Source organism: Penicillium antarcticum (assembly GCF_028974205.1).
Source record: "Penicillium antarcticum strain IBT 31339 chromosome Unknown utg000008l_segment0_segment0, whole genome shotgun sequence".
Classification (NCBI taxonomy): Eukaryota; Fungi; Ascomycota; class Eurotiomycetes; order Eurotiales; family Aspergillaceae; genus Penicillium; species Penicillium antarcticum.
In genome coordinates, this window is record NW_026695306.1 from 1,660,488 (window position 1) to 1,679,334 (window position 18,847).

Here is an 18,847-nt window from a genome sequence, read left to right on the forward strand (position 1 = left end):
GCGTGACAACGTAAGCGCTACAGTAAGTCAGCTAATGGTAGCATAAAAAGCCTCGTATCCCCAAAGGGCAACCCATTCCCCTCTTTCTCAAATATCAATTTCCCTCAACATGGCTACTCCCACCTGCTCCGTAGAAGAGTTCACCAGCACGACATTCGACTATGTCATCTGTGGCGGAGGAACTGCCGGGCTGGCAATCGCAGCACGTCTGAGCGAAAACCACAATGTGACAGTCGGCGTCATCGAAGCGGGAAAGTATCGCATCGGAGATCCGTTGATCGATACCCCGGCAGCTTTCTCTCAGATGTTTGAAAATCCCGAATACGACTGGTGCATGTATACATCGCCGCAGGTATCATCCCATCCCCTCTTTACTTTCTCTCATCCGATACAAGTCTTAATCTACTTTCCACCATTAGGAAGGAAACAATGGGAAAGTCCACCATATCCCCCGAGGCAAAGCTCTCGGCGGTTCCAGCGCCATCAACTACATGATGTACGTCCGAGGCTCATTGCAAGATTATGATGATTGGGCGGAACTCGCAGAAGATGAAGGATGGTCTGCAGAGATCATGCAACGATATATGCGAAAGCATCAGGTACTTCCAACCCTCCACCTAGCATACCCAGCCAAAATACAAAAAGCACAAGGCTAAGAAAAAAGACTCTCGAACCAATCGATCCCTCAATCACAGATACGTCGACAATGCCCCTAGTAGGCCAATTCCATGGCACAAGCGGCCCAGTCCGAACAAGCTTCAATGACGCTGTAATGCCAGTGGAAAACGACGTCATCAAAGCTTGCGAGGAGACTACTAATATCTCTAATAAACCGCTCGATCCCTGGAGTGGTGACCATATTGGTTTCTATCATACTCTGGGTTCGGTTGTGCGCACTGGACCTAATAAGGGTAAGCGTAGTTATGCTGCGCGCGGCTACTACGAGGCGAACCGTGAGACAAGGCCTAACCTGAAAGTGCTTTGTGAGGCACTTGTTAACAAGGTCATTCTTGATGGTAATAAGGCTTCTGGTGTGAGTCTTAGTCATGGGCGCGTTGAGTATCAAGTCTCTGCAAGGCGAGAGGTGGTTGTTTGTGGTGGAACGATCAAGTCGCCTCAGATTTTGGAATTGTCGGGAATTGGTGACCCCAATGTGCTCGCTGCTGCGGGTGTCGAGTGCAAGGTTGCCAATCCTGCCGTTGGTGCGAATGTGCAGGATCATTGTATTTCTTTGACGATGTTCAACGTTCAACCTGGCGTCATCACGCTTGATACCCTCGCACAAGTCCCGGAGGCTATGCAAGCTGCCGGGAAGCAGTATGCTGAGACTGGTGGCGGTCCGTTGAGTTGTGTTGCCAGTATGCAGGGGTTCTTCCCAGCAAAGAAGATCCTTTCGGAGGAAGAGTTTGAGGGTGTTTTGAAGAGTATTCGGGATGTTGAGCCGACGAGTGCTTTCCATGAGAAGCAGCTGAAGCAGGTTATTTCTCATCTTGAGAGTGATCATTCGGCTAATTTGCAACTCGTTCTTGTCCCTGCTTCTATGGATCCTGAGGGTATTGAACACCAGAGCAAGCTCCTTCCGCCTAGGTCTGCGGATCAACCTGCGGGCCTTACTTTTGCGATGTGTTTGCAGTATCCTGTTGCAAGAGGATCGATTCATATCAACTCCTCTGGTATGTTCTTGCCCTTTTCTCCTTCTCCTTTTCTCCTTTTTTCTTGTGCAAAATTGCATACTAATTGACACGTAGATCCGACTAAACAACCTGTCATCAACCCCAACTACGCCGGCCACGAGGCAGATATCTCTCTCCTCGCTGCTGCAATTCGCTGGAGTGACAAGGTTACTGAATCCTCGCACCTCAAGCCATCAATCCTTGGTCGGGCAGTCCCCGAGCCGGAAATCAACTTGCAAGACTTTGAGGCTGCTAGAAAGGTAGTTCAGGATCTTGTTGCGGGCGAGTACCATATCTGTGGCTCGGTTGCGTTGGGTGATGCGCTTGATTCTAGGTTGAGGGTCAAGGGTGTTGAGGGACTTCGGGTTGCTGATGCTTCAGTGTTCCCTAACAACGTTAGTGGAAATATCGTTTCTAGTGTTTATGCTGTTGCTGAGAAAGCGGCGGATTTGATTCGTGAGGATTGGGATTTTAAGCCCGTTCCGAAGGCTGTGGCTTGATTGAGTTTGTTTTGTCGAATGTTTATTGTTACGATGGTCAATTGAATATATTCACAATTCGAAATAGTATATGAGTTGATGTTTGACTTGTGTACGGACAACCCCGATGACTATTCAGGCTAGTTGGGTCTTATCTATGGGCTCCAAGTCCAGACCTCGACACCCCAAAATTAGAATGCATGCACATGCACACGGGGATACAGAATGGCGTGAATCAAGTGATCAGCATACAAACATGCAACCTGCATCCTGCATCCTTGGAACATGCAGAGAAGCATAGAAGAAAAACTCGTGGAAATGAGAGAATCACCTGACGCTCTCAGCAAATCGCAGGCGCACGTGCGGCAGAGCTGCACACGCTAAACCTAACACGGACTAACGACGTCTGCGCGGGGAGCTCAGTGTCTCGCCTCTTTTATTTTCAATCTTGACTTCAGCTTTTCCTCTCTCAACATTGAATTCTGCAATTGAACGAGTCACTCGATCATTTCAATCTCACATTCCACCATGTCCAGCCAACCCCTCCTCCAAACTGCCCCGGGTATGTCCTATCCAGCCCCCATTCCAGACCTCCGCCCTGGAACTCCCCGATCTTTCCAACCCAATCCAATGCAATTCAGTCAATGTACTAATACACACCAGGCAAGCGCATCGCGCTCCCAACCCGCGTCGAGCCCAAAGTCTTCTTCGCCAACGAGCGTACCTTCCTCTCCTGGCTCAACTTCACCGTCATCCTGGGCGGTCTCGCAGTCGGCCTACTGAACTTTGGTGATCGCATCGGTCGGATCTCCGCCGCGCTGTTCACTGTCATTGCAATGGGTGCGATGATCTATGCCCTTGTTACATTCCACTGGCGGGCGCAGAGTATCCGCCGTCGTGGGTCGACGGGTATCGACGACCGTTTCGGTCCGACTATTCTTGCTATTGCTTTGCTTGCCGCTGTGGTTGTCAACTTCATTCTGCGCATTCGCGATGGACAGATGAACTAGATTGACTCAACTACAATGTACTTGGATTGGATTACTGTATGGAGCTGTTTTGTTACTGTTGTCGCAGACCCTACTCTGCTTGATGCCCGGCATCTGATATTGTCTATTCTAGCCGTCTTATGATTTTCTGGCGTACATGGTCTTTTGCTGCTTCTCTTGAATGCAGCGTCTCATTGCAATTGGCGTTTGGCTATTGGTGCAAGGTCCCAAAAGAATGAAGTATATTTCACATATCAAGTCATATTTACATATTGACATCTCCTTCTATCCCTTCACTTCAGTTCCTATTTCAACAATAGTCCTTCTGCAGAACCTCTCCATCCAAATACCCAGCCGCAATCATCTCCTCGAAATTCCAATAATCTTGTTTAATCCCCTTCCCAGCACCGCCAGCCACCTCAACATCACTGTGGAACTTGGCCGTCCAGAACGTACTCCCCTGGGTAAATTGGGCCCAAGCCGACAAGCCAGCTCTAAGCGCCTCCCCCCTCAACTCCAATGAATTCGAACCCCCAGCCTCAATAGCCCACTCCCCAACAAAAACCGGAAATTTCCCATCAGACAACGAATCCCGCGCATCATCACAAACAAACCGCCCAATATTCGCACTCGTAGCATTCTCATACTGGAAATAATAATGATGCGCATCAAAAACAACATTAGCCCCACCCTCAAAGAAAGGACTCCAATACCGTTCCGGCTTGAAACTTCCCTGGACCATAACGGGAATCCTCCGATCAACAGCCTCAACTCTAGCAATAACAGCGCGAATATACTTGACCAACCACTTCGCACCAGCATCACTCAAAGCAGCAGGCGTCCCAAACGTCGAAAAATCCCGATTATCCACCGGCTCATTAATGGGTTCAAGCGTATATCCCCACGGGACATCAGAGTCCACAATAAACTCCACAACTGCATCGACAGCCCGCAACGACCACTCCAGTGCGGTGGCATTGTTATACCACCCCCAATGACCAACAGCCTCGCCGATATCAAGACCATTCGTCCCGCCGGGTAGAGAGTGGATATCAATAACGACATGCATGCCATGCTGTTTGATGGCGTACTCGGCTATCCGGCGTAGATGGGCTTGTTGATGGCCGTGGTAATGTGCTGAACCGGGGAGATGGATCCAAGCTGCGTATGTTGTGGGGATGCGGAGGATTGTTACGCCTGCCGAGGCGAGGGTGTCGATGTCTGTGGTTTTTATCCAGGTTTTGTAGCGCTGCTCGAGGATGGGGCCGCATTTTGATCCGAGGTTTTCGCACATTGTCCATTCGTCGCTGGCGTTGCCGGCGTTGGTCTTCCACCATGTTGTGTCGATTGTTGATTCTTGGATTAGCCAGCCGCCTAGGTTTACGCCGTAGCCGGTGTGGTTGCGCCAGTTTATGTATTTGGGGGTGTTTATGTTGGGTTTGGCAACGACATGGTGGGATTGTTGGCTGGATTGGTGGTTGGTGTGTTGGTTGGTTGGGATGGCTCTCGTCAGGCTCAGGAAGAGAGCTGCCGCTGTCAATGTGAGGTGGGCACGCATTGTGAGAAGGAAGCTCTCTGAGGGAGGGACAGAATACTTCAGAGTATCACGGTCTTGATCTGAATCAATTCAATTCTTCATGTGGGTATATACATCTCTTATATAGTTCACCGAGCACCCACTTCGACACTCATCTCCATCGCCATGACATGCACGAGCCGAGTCACCCACCTGAGCCACACGACACACCATCGAAAACAGGCACAACCTCGGTGCTATTCCCCCGTCAATGTGCTAGGATTCTCCGCAATGTGGAGAGAGCAGGAAAAGCCGAACGAGCTCACGGGAACCCTCGCGGCAAAACTGACCCTAGATCAGATATTAAGGCCGGGACCGTTACGTCGAACGGGTGAATGCCAAGAACGCTCTACCCCATGATAGTCAGGGATTAACGGATCTAGTGCGGAGAATGAGGTATACTCTATATCGGGCAATATGAGTGGGTGGTTATGCGGGTGAAGTACCCCAGATGTGGATGTTAGCAGTGGCTGTTTTGGGATTAGGGTTGGGATCAGCTGGGAGGGGGGTAGTGGCTGATTTGTTCGGAGATTCCATTTTACTTTGTTGTGGGTTTTGGTGATCCGAGGTGTCGCTATTCGGAGGGATTGTTTCCGGTCGGATTGTCCGAATCAGTTTATATAACTATATCAGTTGTCGAGTTTCGGTGTTCGTTGTATAAGTTATAGTGTTGGTGTATACCACGGAGTATACACGTGAACTGCCGAAGGGTCTGTGGACACTCGGGCAATGCCGCGACACTTTCTGTTTCGATTGAGTTCCATGATCTTCCATGCCTCAACCTTGTTTTTGTCATGATTCATTGATGTTATTCACTCCGTTATAATATACGGTGACGACTGAACTAGTGAAGTTGATTATAACAATTAAATGCTTATGGGGCGCTACGGCAGTATGCCCCAGATCTTGATTTCGATCGCATACTCCAACAGGTTGGGCCAGACTCTTGGCGTGATAGAGGCCGCACACATCCGGTGTGATACTCGACTGTGAATTGTGGATTGTTTATTGATGGGTTGTCTATGTTGTTTATTATTCCATTCTATTGATTTTGTTGATCTGGATTTTGTAAGATTGACTTTCCTACAGTGATATTCAAGTGATTGACTAGAGGGTATACATCCAAAATCGAGGCAGAAGTGAATGACGTGTCGCGGGTGCGTTTGAGACTCATCCAATGGTACCTAGCTGAACCATATTAATAGTATGAGCTGAACAAGTATCCCCGTCTCCACCCTCTCCCCTACCCTTCCCATTCCCTTCTGTTTGGAACCCCTTTCTCCCTTCTTCCCCTTTGCTTTACTTTACTTCACCTTTTGTTTACTCTTTCCTCTCGACTTTCCCTTCCCTTTCTACCTTCCCTTCCCTTGGGCCTTATTAATAGATTTTTCGTAATTCCTTTCGGTTCCATTCTCTACCTTACTACCTCTGCCTTACGCTACCGCTCCTTAGCGCATGGACCATCTGGATCGTCCTAATTCCCATACTATCGCATGGCATGTTTCGCTTGCTACCCTGGCCCTCGACAATAGGAGGGAATAAGGTGATGGAGGAAGTCAAGATGCTGGCTCCAACCAACTGCACACTCAACTCGCTGTCTCTACCTCAACTCAAGCGCAAACGTTCCGACGACGCGACCGATGCTCCCGCCCCGACGAAGCTCTGCACAGAGTCGCTCTCCACACGCCCTGCCGCTACGACTGTAGTGATCCCAGAGTCGCTCACCCCTAGCACTCCGACTACCCCATCTGTCTCCTCGTTAAATCCACCGGTCGCGGCGCCGCGTCCGCCGGCGCAGGTCGCCCAACCGGCCCCCAGCACCAACCACTTGAGAGATACTATCACCGCACAACTGAGCCTCGAGGTCCTCCTCAAGCACAACGAACTCCGTCTCATTGACCAGGAAATCGCCAAGTGCCAGGTCGCCCTCGAGCAGCTGCGTCGCTGCGCTGAAATCCCTTACCCGGGCTCACGTGTCGCCGGTGTATCCGCCGATGTGAGCTCCGGCACGGGCGCATCGCTAGCACCTGGAAATGGTCCGCCGCCGATGTCGCCTGCGCCATGGGGAGTCACCGAGGGTCCCTACTCGCGCCACTACGCCCGCTGGTTGCTGCCTGATCCGCGATTTGACGGTGGCGAAGATGGGCTAACGATTCCTCCGCTGGTCGAGGGTCGCTCTACGCGCGGGAACCCGGGTGACCTAGGCTCGCTGGCGGGCAAGTCTCGTCCTCAGCGTGGTTCGACTGGTACCAAGCATACCTCCCTATCCAGTGGATATCCCCTGGTCAAGGAGAAGCCTGGTCCCATGCTGATCCGGCGCAAGTCGGATGGTGTTCTGGTCAAGCTGGTCTGTCTAGACTGTCGCCGCGACAATTTCTCTTCTACGCAAGGATTTATCAACCACTGCCGTATCGCGCACAACCGCAACTTTGCGAGTCACGATGCTGCTGCCGTTGCCTCTGGTGAAGCGGTCGACGTGGACGATGCTGGGGCTGTTGTTGGTCGCAGCGAACCGACTAGCACTGGCAGTGTTCAGGCTCCTGGCTACGTGCACCCTCTCATCCGCTCTGCTCCCATTCCCACTCCTCCCAAGGCTACGCCCACCGAAAAAGAGTTTGCGACACCTGTCAAACCTGCTGCGGCTAACGCTTCCGCGGTCGCCACTCCTCCCGCCACTGTCCCATCCAACCGCCGCCAGTCTGAACCTGTGCGTTTGCCCCTGAACCCGCAGTTCCTGGCCTCGCCTGCCACACCTCACCTCTCTGCTCTGATGAAGTCCCGCGGCGCCGGCTTGGACATGCAGAAGCTTGTCAGCGAGGCCCGCACTCCAGTGGATCTGGGCAGTCTCTCCGACGATGAAACTGACGAAGACTCCCGCCCATCCAACTCCGACGACACATCCCAACTCAATGGCCGCGTCGGCCGCCAGCCAATGCGCATTCCGATTGCTCAAGCAACCCAGCCCGAGAGCCGAAAGGCCTTGGATCGTAACCATGGGCCGTTAATAGAAGAGTCGACCCCATCGCGCCCCAAACCCTTCTTGGATATCTCCGGGCCTACTCAGTCTTCTCTGGCATCCCATGACAACGACCATGCCAACCTCAGTCCCCACACCATCGAGTCAAACCAAGCCCCTAGCCTGGTTAGCGATGACGAAGATGACTACGAGGCTGCCTCGGATGAAGATGGTCTCTCATCGTCTGAAGCAGACGAACAGGAAGAGGAGTTCAGACACATTCACGTCGAAGACGACGAGCGTGCTGCTGCTGCTCCTGCCGCTGCGGAAGCCAAACCTGGCCCTTCACTCGCTAGCCCTGCGCCCCAGTCTGCCACACCTTTGTCGCAGCCACTGAAGCGCAGCCGCTCGAAGAAGATGGGTATGGTTCCTTTTGGCGAGAGCGATGACGCTCGTCAAAACCATACTCGTGTTGGCTTTGTCCACTCTACCGAGAATCCCACCCAGCCCAAGTGTGAGAGGAAGAATTGATTCATCACTTCAACTCCTACAGCCACAACCTACGATCTACCCAGTCCAGTACAGTCTCAGCAAGTCCCAACCTGCCTGATCTTCTTGGTTTGAACCGGCCCGATCTCGTTAACATCAAGTTAACAAAACAAAACAAAAAACACAATAACGCATCCCTTTTGTTACCACGCCCCAAATATTTCCCCGAAACCAAGCAACAAAAAAACAAAACAAAATCATCTGAAAATGCGGTCCATCTTGACGATGATCAACCCCGATGCATGGAGTTTGAAGTTGATCTGGGACGATATTGATGACTCTCCTATCTCTCCCCTTACCCTACCAAACCCTATTAAGTCCTTGAGGGCTTTCACCTTATCAAGCACTTTTTAAAACGCTATCAACTTACACTATCACGCTACTCTTCTCAACTCTACTCTTCTTGTGATGCATGCGTCCTCCCTGTTTTACTTCTTATCCTGATATTTGCCTTTTAATGAAGACTTTACGGCCGTTTTTGTACATAGCGTGAGATTGAAATGTTACTGGTTTGGCATAGAACCCGTTCTTTGGTAGAGTAAGAGTCATCTCCAGCATTAGCATGTGAAGCATATGTAACATGTGATACACTATCATAGAGTAAACCCGGGTAAAATACCCTGTCCTCGTAGGAGGTGGTGGTGGTGTGTGCAGCTTACCTGCCCAGGCCAGACCAGACCAGACCAGATGGAGCATGGAGCTCCAACTAACGGCTAACGCCCAACGCCACTAGCCAACACTAGCCAACGCCCAACGCCTCCCCGGCCTCAATTTCAATCCGTATCTTCCAATCGGGGATCAGGGTGTATCTATCCGGACCGAGCTAGTCGTGCCCAATCGGGCATTTAGACTTTCTTTGTTAGGCGTGCCAGATCAACGTACTGGACTCGATCGGGCCGCTTGGCAGCTTGGCAGCTTGGCAGCTTGGGGGCCTAGTATACGAATGTTTCCAAGATTGAGGTCTCTTGTTTGGGTTTCATCGATCTTCTCGTGAGTTCAGTTTATACTATGAGTTTTGCGTGGAAGATACTTGTCGTAGGAACACTTTTGGTTTTTTTGGTCATTGCCTTTTGATATCGACTCTCATGCTGTCTTTCCACCATGCCGCCATTCATACCATATCAGCCAAAGCTCTCGCCTCCAGCCCGCTAAATATCAATCCGAGCAAACTATTTACACATGAAAAAAGTGCCGGACAAGCGGGTCATAGGAAACATTCCCATACGCCGAGCCCCCGAACGTCAAATAACCCTCATCAACAGGATCCGACTGCACCGTGATATCCGACCGGTTTCCAAATGCAAAAACGGTCTGCATGCCCATGACCATATGCTGAAGAATATGACAATGCATCATCCACACCCCAGCATCCGTAACCCGAACCCGCCACGCCCTCCAACCCGACGGCGTTAGAGCGGTCGTTTGACTTCGATACGCGTACAGCACGGTCGTGTCCCGAACTAGTGGGTGTGTCCCTTTCAAGCGCTTCTCGTTTTCTGTCGCGTTGTATAGCCCGTCACCGCCGCCGATGTCGTAGAAATGTCGACCGTGGCCGTGGAAGGGGTGGTTCTCGACGCCGCCGGTGTTTACTGCTCCTTGGTTTTGCCAGATTATTTCGAGGACTTCGTTCATCTTTGCGGGGTAGAGGCGGGTTTGGTTGTCGAAGCCGTTGCCACTGGTCATTGCTCGCTGGTATGAGGCGTCTAGGTCTAGTTTGCCGGTGTATATATCGACTAGGTAGGGTGACTTGGGGAATGTTTCCATCCAGTCGTATCCGCTTTGGAGCCAGACGAGATGAGCACTGACATTTTGGTGAACGTCGATTATGATGCGTCGGGTTACTTCTGTGGATGTTGGGAAGTTGGGATCTGGCTTGTACGGTTCCAGGGCGTAGTCCATCCAGCCATACGTGATCTTCGCCACGGGGAGGGGAGGAGGGGCAGGGACGGTGGTCAAATCAGTCGTGTTTGGAGATGGGTATTCCAAAACTGCAAAGGCTGTCAGGACAGTTGGCCGGCCGAGGGTGGTGAGCTGGAAGTAGAATTGTCTGGACCTCGCCTTTTCCAACTCGGCTTCGGTCTTGGCCTTTAACAGCACACTGTACCGTTGGCCGCTGGCAATCTGCAAGTAACTCGTATTCACCGGCTTGGTGTAATGACCATCCGCTTCGATGATCTCGAATAGATCGTGGCCCTCAATGGCCAAAGAGATAAATGACAAAGCCGTTCCCCCAATAAACCGTAGACGATATGTCTTCCCAGGCTTGACGCTGATAGTAGCCAGTTTGCAGGACCCCGTGGCATTAGTGGACAGTCGGCCTTGGCCGTTCACCAAGACGGCATCCGTCTCTCCACTCCATGAAAAGTTAGCTGAGAGAAGGCCATCCTCGATCTCCTGGTCTGTTTTCGCGAAGAAATCTGACAGAGCAATAATGCGCTCTTCGTCGTACTTGTATGGCGGGGGTTGGGCCGATTCCACAATAAGTGCGCCTATGGCAGAGACGGCCTGGAACCCAACGTGTGAATGGTAGAAGTACGTGCCAGCATGGTCGACCTCAGGGCGGACCTCATAGTCAAAGAAGTGGCCAGGAGGAATAGGCCATTGGCTGGCCATTGGAGTACCATCTGAGAAGGGCGCGGTAACAGCAGAAAGACCGTGCCAATGCTTTTATCTTGTGAGCTTTATTGGATAGAATAGGGAGGGCAGCATGTAGAGTACCATTGTGACATTGGAATCCTCCATGTCGTTGTAAACACGGATCCAGCTCACTTTGTCTTCCTGGAGACGCAACTCCGGACCGGGAGAGGACTCGTTCACCAAGACTGAGTATCTTTCCATGCATGCTTGGCTGTAATTTTGAGCTGTCACTCGGAGAATATGGTCGGGTTGGAAGGAGTTGTCATGACGAACGAGTTGTCCTTGAGTTGCTGTCGCTAACCACAGGGCCAGGCAGAGTGTGGGTAATATGCCACCCATTTTTGGAAAGCAACCCATCATTAGAGCAGAATAGGGTAGCTCTGGATCTGAAGGATAACCAGAAATGCAAAATATCAACTTTCTTCTGGTATCTCCTATGCCATTGATTCAGCAGCTGTATCACATTACATGATAATTCGAGACTCGAAACGCAGGGTACACCGGGAACATACAAACCATTTGACATTAGTACAAATATCTATGGGCAAGGGCAAGTTAAGGGGCGATCAAGTAATTTGAGGGGCCCGGATTCCTTATCAAAGTGATATAAGTCACCAATGTTTCAATATTTCCAAATAAGAGCTTAAGGAAAACTTTCAGATATAAGTGCAAGTGCTCAAATCTGCCACCAATGGGAGATTAATTTGACTTTCAAATCTTGAGGCTAACAACTTACCGTTGTCCACATGTATTCCCTACATTCCTCTGAAATTTTCCCAACATACCAAGAATGGACTAATGGAATTTAACCGGTCAGCTGATTTTTGAGTATTACTATACAACGTCAAAACGCGCAAGGGTTCCAGCGACCAGCATGGGTAACTGAGCAATGGAAGCATTACCATTACTTTTGGGAAATCAGACCTTACCTCGTGCTATGCTGATCAGTCTATAGACCAGCCTCCTTCTATGCAAAGGTACTAAATGCATATACGATATCACATGCTATCACATCTGTAGATTACTAGCTGAATATACTGGTAAGCATCCAAATTCATCGCGACAAATATCCATTTTATCTAACCATGGGCTTGGCTGTACTCGAAGCACAAAAGCCGTCCGCTGTGGGGATGACCCACAGGCGCTATCGATAAGCCAGCTTTATTTTGTCACCTCCTCCATCTACTCTCTAGCATCCCGACCCTTAGCATAAAGAACACATTTTATTCTACCACAGTCCCAGAGAAATAGGTATGATTAGTCCCAAGCCAGACTACGAAGCCTCTGCATCGCCAGAAGGCGAAGATGGCTCCGAAGGCGCGCTGGCCTTCCACCCCAGCCACATTACCCTCTCAACCTTCAACCGTCTACTAGTCTGCTACCCGAAAACCGTGGAGCAAGTCCATCGGAAAAAATTGATTCGGAAGCTTCAATCAAAAGCAAAGCCTAAGCGCAAGTCGGCCAAGAATTCAGCAGACGCGCAGGACACAACACTACAGAAAACAGACCTCCCTCCCGCCGAGGAGGAGCAGATCCAAGATGACCTGGATAAATTCCTGACACTTGATCGCTGGAGATATGAAACTCTGCCTAAGGAACTCGCCAAGCGAAAGGGTGACCCGGCCCATCTGACCAAGGATGAATTGATTGAGATCATGGCGTGGAAAACGTGAGTTACCAAACCGCTGCACATAGTCGAATACCCAGTCGCCACTATCCATCCCATCGCACCATACTCTCAGCCCCTTTTCAACATTTCTAACAAAGTATAGCTCCCACGGCCGCCCCCGCCCAATGTTAATGGGAATGATAAAAGCCAATCAGCAAAGCACAATAACGAAAGCGACATCCGAGGCTTTCACTTCTTTGCCTGTCTTGGACCCAATTACGGAATCTGAAGAGGCATTCCCAAAAGCTAGTCTGGACGCATTGACGACTTCATTGCGTGGTGTTGGACCTGCGACTGCGTCGCTCATTTTGTCGATTGCCACTGTTGTTGGTGAGCCTGTGCGCCAGGTTCCGTTCTATAGTGATGATGCTTATTTGTGGCTTGTTTTGGGGGCTTATCCTGCTGCAAATCCTGGGGAGGGGGAGGGAGAGGCGAAAGTAAAGGGTGTGAAGGCCAATGGGGAGTTGGATGTTAAGTATAATTTGAAGGAGTTTCGAGGATTGTGGGATGAGGTGCAGGACTTGAGGGCGAGGCTGAAGGAGGATGGGGATGGGTTGGGGTCTGTTTCGACGGTTGATGTCGAGAAGGTTGCTTACGTGCTTCGGCATATTGTTGTCTCTGGTTATGACTTTGGTCACCATCAAGATGTCAGCGAGGCTGCTGTTACAGACTCTACAAAGGGATCTGATAGGCAGACCAAAAGGCGCAAGTTGAAGTGAAGGAACTGAGGATTGGGGCGAGAAAGCAGGATGGGAGCGAAGGACCAGGATGGGATGGGAACGGAGACAAGAAAGAGAATGAAGACATACAACAAAGACCAGCCAACCCTCAAGGCACCAGCACAAGAAAAACACCCTATATGATGGCAAAAAAGAAAGAGATACTAACTCTCGCCCCGTTTGGCCAAACGGTAAAAGACATGACCTCCCTACAAGACGTTGCAGGATGGGAACCGTCATGCGGCTGAAGAAGAGAACCTACTGCTGTTCGAGCCTGGGAGGAGACCAATAATTTATTTCGGTAATGAGGTCTATGTCTAGCATCCTGTGTCCGGTGCGACAACATCTCCCCAACAGCAGTAGGCTTAGCTTCTTCGGCAGGTAATTGGCACGATCTCGTCTATTGGTGACGAGCACCAATAACACCCTGAGGGCTAGGACCACCTTTTTTGTTTCTTTCATCTTCCTTTTTTGGTGTGTTGTGAGGGCATTCACGGCTTGTTTTGGTGTTTGCCTTGGGGGTCAGGCTTCACTCAACGTGTGCACCAATGCTCTTCGTCATGTCTCGTCTCCCTTCTTGATACACAGGACTCTCATTTACATCTTACATTTCAAGTCAGTATTCCCGTGTTTATCATTACATTATATTCGATTATCATCACAAAAATACCCCCAACCCCACTGCAACCAAACACCCCCAACCCAATCCCCATTCGCTATTCCTATACCCAACCACACTCCCTCCAGTCATTTGCATATGAGCTTCCAATCCACTATATGACGTGGTTGGATGCCCTTCCTTGATCCCTGAATCGGGATTCGAATCACCACCTGTATCGATCTCATTGGCATTCCCAGATGGACGAGTAGTTGAAGTCGAAATCGTAGCTGGCATTGCCGTCGATGTTGTCATAGAACTGAGACAATCCGCGCTTTTTCCACCAATCTGTTAGTTTTCTTCCTCCATATTCATGAATGTATGCAATCTCTGTCTCGACTTACCTCCTCTCAGCACAAGGTGTGCTTACAGCATTACCAGCTGGGATTGTTTCGGCGATTGTGAATGTGGTGCTTAATGCTAGAAGGAGGGGAAGGGTTGGTATTATAAAGCGCATATTGAATACGATTCAGTTGTATTTGGCGTGCGTGGCGAAATATCAACAAAGGGAGATCATACAGAACTGTGACGGCGCAGGTTGGATAAAATAGAGCTGAAAATCGCGGTTGATTATGCCAACAATGGGAGATTGGGTATAATGTACCAAATGATTCTACATATCAAGCAGAGACAAAACATTCTTTTACTATGATTCCCCATATCTAGTGTCTACATGTACATACTGTATATCAGACCAATTCTGTATCAGGATTCAGGTCTGACTGGAAACTACAATCCCCCATAATTCCTTGGCTTTCAATCGATTTGCATGTCAGATCCGGGGTCATCAGATCACCTTCAATATTTCCAGAATGAAGATCTGGGGGATAGCGATAGACGCCAAACAATTCCAGAGTATGCAGAGTATTGCATTTTTGCGTTGTTGCTTGGGGTTGGCATTCCTTTGGACATTCTTGGGACCGTGCTTTAGGTTTAGAATTTGGTCCGCCAATAGGGAGGGTTCCGATTGATGAGGTTTGTGTTGTAGGGACGGGTACCTGCAGGTTGGTGTATACAGTAAATCTACATTTATGGAGATGCAAGTGCAATGCGCAGATAACCGGGTTATCGGTGCTGCTGTTTGACCTGGAATGTTTGTAAGTGGATGGAATATGAACTAGGCCAGGAGGCATCCCTTGCTTCTTTATATCAACTAATCCAATCTCGTGGTCTATGGTCAATAATTCATTACAGTATCTATCCAGTGTATCAAATCTACACCAGGCATACTCTGGTAATCAACTAAGCATATGTACAACGAAACTCATCACTTAAAGCCCCTTAGCCTGCTTAGCCTCAGTAAGCGCCTCCTTCAGCGCCGCCAGGGCATTATCCACATCCTTGCGGTTGGGGTCAGTAACACTGACACCCATGTGGCCGAAACGAATGTACTTGGTAGCAATCTCCTTGTGCAGACCAGCTGCAAAGATGACACCACGCTTCAGCAGACCGGGTAGGACATCAGGGGGAGCCAGACCTTCGGGCAGGTACATGGCAGTCATACCGTGAGCCTGGCACTCGGGACGGGGAGCGAGCTGCTTAAGACCCAGCGCGGCAGCGGCGGCCTTGACCTTGTCCGAGACCTGGGTGTGAATGGCGAACCGACCGGGGACATCGGCTGTGATCTGGCTGAGGGTTGTGTGCAGGGCGTGGACGAGCTGGGTGGGGGGTGTGGCGAAGTAGGAGGGCTTGTTGTTCTCGTAGTTCTGCATGATGGGGAGCCAGTTGGAGATGGCGGCGTAGTACGAGCCTGGTGGGGTCTTGCGGGACTGGGCGCGCTGGATGGCGCGGCCGGAGGTCATGACGATGCTCAGACCGGGTGGGCAGCCGATAGCCTTTTGGGAGGCTGTGACGACGGCGTCGAGGTCCCACTCGTCAAAGGCGATCTCCTCGGAGCCGACACTGCAGACACCGTCGACGATGACGAGGGTCTCTGGGCTGACGCGGCGGACGAGCTGGGCGACGCCCTTGACATCGCTGAGGACACCGGTCGAGGTGTCGACGTGGGTGAGGGTGATCAGCTTGTAGGGCTTCTGCTTGAGGGTCTTCTCGATCTCCTCCAGGGAAGGGCGGTCACCGATGGGGGCCTTGAGGTGGGTGACCTGTGCGCCGTAGCACTCGAGACACTGGCCGAAGGAGTCGCCGAAGTAGCCGGTGTTGAGGACCAGGGCGTTCTCGCCGCGTTCGATCAGGTTGGCTGAGACCAGGTCCCAGCCCAGGGTGCCACTGCCGGCGATGATGAAGGGTTGTGCGGAGGGGTTGGTGGATTGGAAGAGCTTGCGGGTGAGGGTTAGGGTCTCGCCAAAGACCTTGACGAAGCCGGGAGCGACATGGCTCTCACTGTGTGGGGGTTGTTAGTGAGTGTTCATGTGATTGTGTTGGGGGTACTCACGCATAGTGGGACATGGACGAGAGGACGGCATCGTCGAACTCGATGGGACCCGGGATCAGGAGGGTGTTGTGAGGGGCTTGAGCAGACATCGTTGGAGTAGGTTTGGGGAGAGGGGCAGGAGGAATGGAGCGGTCGATAGGTTTATATTCGATGTCGTCGGGGACAAGGGAGTCTCTCTCGGTCGAGAAGGGCGTGTTGAGGTCGGGTAGGGGCAAGCGATCCAGGTGTCTGGAGATCAAGCTTAAACGTTGCGTCGATTTGGTCATGCCGATTACGGACCGCGGGGTAACGCAATGAGATTGGATGATGAATTCCCGAGGGAAACTTAGGATCGGGGATCGCCGCCGAGTTGAGGGATTGACCGGGTAAAGTGCCGATTTTGAGGTCACTGATTAGTTTGTTCGGATGAGAACACCGAGATGGGGGGGAGATATCTGGCTATTTATGAGAAGATGTTCGTCAAGTATCTCCGTCTCTTTTTTCCCCCTTGGCCGTTTTGACATCGGAGAAATGAAGGCCGGGCGGACCCTACCGATTGACCAGTCCACGACTTACGCAGTACACATTGGTCTATTTAAGTCTGTGAAGTGATAGAAGTATGGAATATACTATATTCGAGTCAATTGATGCATTTTGATATCCATTGTGGACTGCTGGTTCTTAATATCCCTATATTTGGCTCTCTATATGAAATATGTCCGAATAGATACAAAGTGACATAGTAGATATCGACGACGTCTGAACAGCGTAAATAGAGTACATGTATACACATCTCCAGGTCGACCTCTTCAGATCTACTGTACCTACTCAACTTCTACCCTCAGATCTCAATCTGTATCTTGCGCAGTATCTCCCGTCCTACTCCAACACGGCGACCTCCGCGAACAATTAGGAAACCTTCGAAAGAAAAATGGATTGGGCTACTCGACCCGAAGGATATTCGGACAAGATGCTCGGTCTGGCCAGCCAATGCAAGGCGCAACATCGAATTCCATGAAAGAAAGCATATAGCACTAACCCCATTAGGTCACAACATAGGGCTTAGGGCATTGCGTAGTTGGCTTCCCCGCGAAGCTCGCAGGCTTCAGCCAACAGCTAAGCAGCTAAGCAGCTGTTCTCTGACTATTCCCGGTCCATTGGCCTTTACCCCACATCATGACCGCCCGTTTGGTCCTGGTCATTGGTGACTTGTTCATCCCTGACCGAGCTCCTGTAGGTTGTCTCCGACACAGCTCCTGTCTGTCCTGCTAACATCATCTAGGACCTCCCAGCAAAGGTACTATTCCTAGAGCCTCACATTGACCTCCCTCTGACATCGCATAGTTCCGCAAGCTTCTCACCCCCGGCAAAATCGGCCAAACCCTTTGTCTCGGTAACCTGACCGACCGCGAGACCTATGACTTCCTCCGCGAGGTAGCCCCCGACCTGCAGATGGTCAAGGGCGATTTCGATGTTGACTCTCCCAACCTCCCCCTATCCAAGATCGTCAACCATGGCAGCCTACGTATCGGATTCACCCACGGTCACACCATCGTCCCGCCCGCCGACGCCGACGCACTCTTAATCGCAGCTCGCCAGATGGATGTTGACGTTCTACTCTGGGGTGGTACCCACCGATTTGAGGCATTTGAGATGGAAGGCCGCTTCTTTATCAACCCGGGTAGCGCGACAGGTGCTATGAGCTCCGGTTTCTGGCCAGAGGGCGAGGACCCTACACCTAGCTTCTGTCTAATGGATGTATGTTACGGCCGTTTGAGGTGTATTAGTATATGCTAACCCCAAAAAGATCCAGGGTGATGTCCTTGTGCTATATGTCTATCAGCTAAAGACCGATGCCAACGGTGTGGAAAATGTGGCTGTTGAGAAGGTCTCCTTCCGCAAGAACCACCCTCCTGCCGAGTAATCGCCCTTCCTTCTCTCCCTGTGTATATAGTCTCCTGGTTTCCGAGCGATCTTGTTCTTGCTTTGCTGCGTTTCATTTCAATTTGATACATGATACCTGAATCAACTCATTCCCAACTTTGCCTGTGATTCAGACATTCGATCTTCAACTGGGGAGATAAGACATAGAATTGATTTCACTAGATGATACACTGGTTTTGATGTATTTAATCTGCGATTTCAAGTTGCTTCTTGCTCTAGGCTGCTCCTGCGCTTGCCATTCTACAAAATGTCTCTTCCGAAATCCCTTAAATTTGAAAGATGCCCACATCCTCTCCATCACATCCCATCTCATCTCAGCTCTCTAGACTGGCAGTATACCCCCACCGCCCACCGATCGCCGGAAAAGGCGCTAAACCTAAACTGGAAACCAGGAAGCCTCGCATTGTCCAATCCCAAGGTCAACCTCTGTTCTGCTCCCTTTATAGATCCTCTGCAACAGGATCAACCCGCTATCTCTCAATCCCACACCCGACACAAGTGTTTCCTACCTATTGTGGTTGATATCTCTGTCCGTCAAGGACCCACGCGAACTTAGACCGGAAGTCGGAGAGCTCTGATTGCTCCCCTCATCGGATTCTCGGCGCTTTCGACCCTTCAACTATCCCC

At 50.7% G+C, this 18,847-nt stretch overlaps 9 protein-coding genes across 9 annotated transcripts; 5 read left to right on the top strand and 4 right to left on the bottom strand.

The window, feature by feature from the left end:
• Window positions 1-109: 109 nt before the first annotated feature.
• On the top strand, window positions 110-2,173 carry N7508_008143 (GMC family oxidoreductase; the record flags this gene model as incomplete). Its single annotated transcript, XM_058466207.1, has 4 exons — window positions 110-352; window positions 420-599; window positions 665-1,673; window positions 1,749-2,173. The coding sequence occupies 4 exons, from the start codon at window positions 110-112 to the stop codon at window positions 2,171-2,173; spliced, it is 1,857 nt and encodes a 618-aa protein (XP_058317535.1).
• Window positions 2,174-2,680: 507 nt separating this feature from the next.
• Window positions 2,681-3,162, top strand: N7508_008144 (putative vacuolar transporter chaperon Vtc1; the record flags this gene model as incomplete). Its single annotated transcript, XM_058466208.1, has 2 exons — window positions 2,681-2,714; window positions 2,816-3,162. The coding sequence occupies 2 exons, from the start codon at window positions 2,681-2,683 to the stop codon at window positions 3,160-3,162; spliced, it is 381 nt and encodes a 126-aa protein (XP_058317536.1).
• Window positions 3,163-3,451: 289 nt separating this feature from the next.
• On the bottom strand, window positions 3,452-4,699 carry N7508_008145 (uncharacterized protein; the record flags this gene model as incomplete). The annotated part of the gene is made up of 1 exon (XM_058466209.1): window positions 3,452-4,699. The coding sequence occupies one exon, from the start codon at window positions 4,697-4,699 to the stop codon at window positions 3,452-3,454; it is 1,248 nt and encodes a 415-aa protein (XP_058317537.1).
• A 1,516-nt stretch (window positions 4,700-6,215) lies between these two features.
• On the top strand, window positions 6,216-8,204 carry N7508_008146 (uncharacterized protein; the record flags this gene model as incomplete). Its single annotated transcript, XM_058466210.1, has 1 exon — window positions 6,216-8,204. One exon carries the CDS (start codon window positions 6,216-6,218, stop codon window positions 8,202-8,204), a length of 1,989 nt encoding a protein of 662 aa, XP_058317538.1.
• A 1,191-nt stretch (window positions 8,205-9,395) lies between these two features.
• N7508_008147 (uncharacterized protein) lies at window positions 9,396-11,198 on the bottom strand (the record flags this gene model as incomplete). Its single annotated transcript, XM_058466211.1, has 2 exons — window positions 9,396-10,886; window positions 10,941-11,198. 2 exons carry the CDS (start codon window positions 11,196-11,198, stop codon window positions 9,396-9,398), a joined length of 1,749 nt encoding a protein of 582 aa, XP_058317539.1.
• Window positions 11,199-12,112: 914 nt separating this feature from the next.
• On the top strand, window positions 12,113-13,247 carry N7508_008148 (uncharacterized protein; the record flags this gene model as incomplete). The annotated part of the gene is made up of 2 exons (XM_058466212.1): window positions 12,113-12,528; window positions 12,632-13,247. 2 exons carry the CDS (start codon window positions 12,113-12,115, stop codon window positions 13,245-13,247), a joined length of 1,032 nt encoding a protein of 343 aa, XP_058317540.1.
• An 842-nt stretch (window positions 13,248-14,089) lies between these two features.
• Window positions 14,090-14,362, bottom strand: N7508_008149 (uncharacterized protein; the record flags this gene model as incomplete). The annotated part of the gene is made up of 2 exons (XM_058466213.1): window positions 14,090-14,193; window positions 14,284-14,362. The coding sequence occupies 2 exons, from the start codon at window positions 14,360-14,362 to the stop codon at window positions 14,090-14,092; spliced, it is 183 nt and encodes a 60-aa protein (XP_058317541.1).
• An 814-nt stretch (window positions 14,363-15,176) lies between these two features.
• N7508_008150 (alanine--glyoxylate transaminase) lies at window positions 15,177-16,563 on the bottom strand (the record flags this gene model as incomplete). Its single annotated transcript, XM_058466214.1, has 2 exons — window positions 15,177-16,245; window positions 16,298-16,563. The coding sequence occupies 2 exons, from the start codon at window positions 16,561-16,563 to the stop codon at window positions 15,177-15,179; spliced, it is 1,335 nt and encodes a 444-aa protein (XP_058317542.1).
• An 889-nt stretch (window positions 16,564-17,452) lies between these two features.
• Window positions 17,453-18,200, top strand: N7508_008151 (vacuolar protein sorting-associated protein 29; the record flags this gene model as incomplete). Its single annotated transcript, XM_058466215.1, has 4 exons — window positions 17,453-17,509; window positions 17,559-17,573; window positions 17,621-18,034; window positions 18,084-18,200. The coding sequence occupies 4 exons, from the start codon at window positions 17,453-17,455 to the stop codon at window positions 18,198-18,200; spliced, it is 603 nt and encodes a 200-aa protein (XP_058317543.1).
• Between the last annotated feature and the right edge of the window lie 647 nt (window positions 18,201-18,847).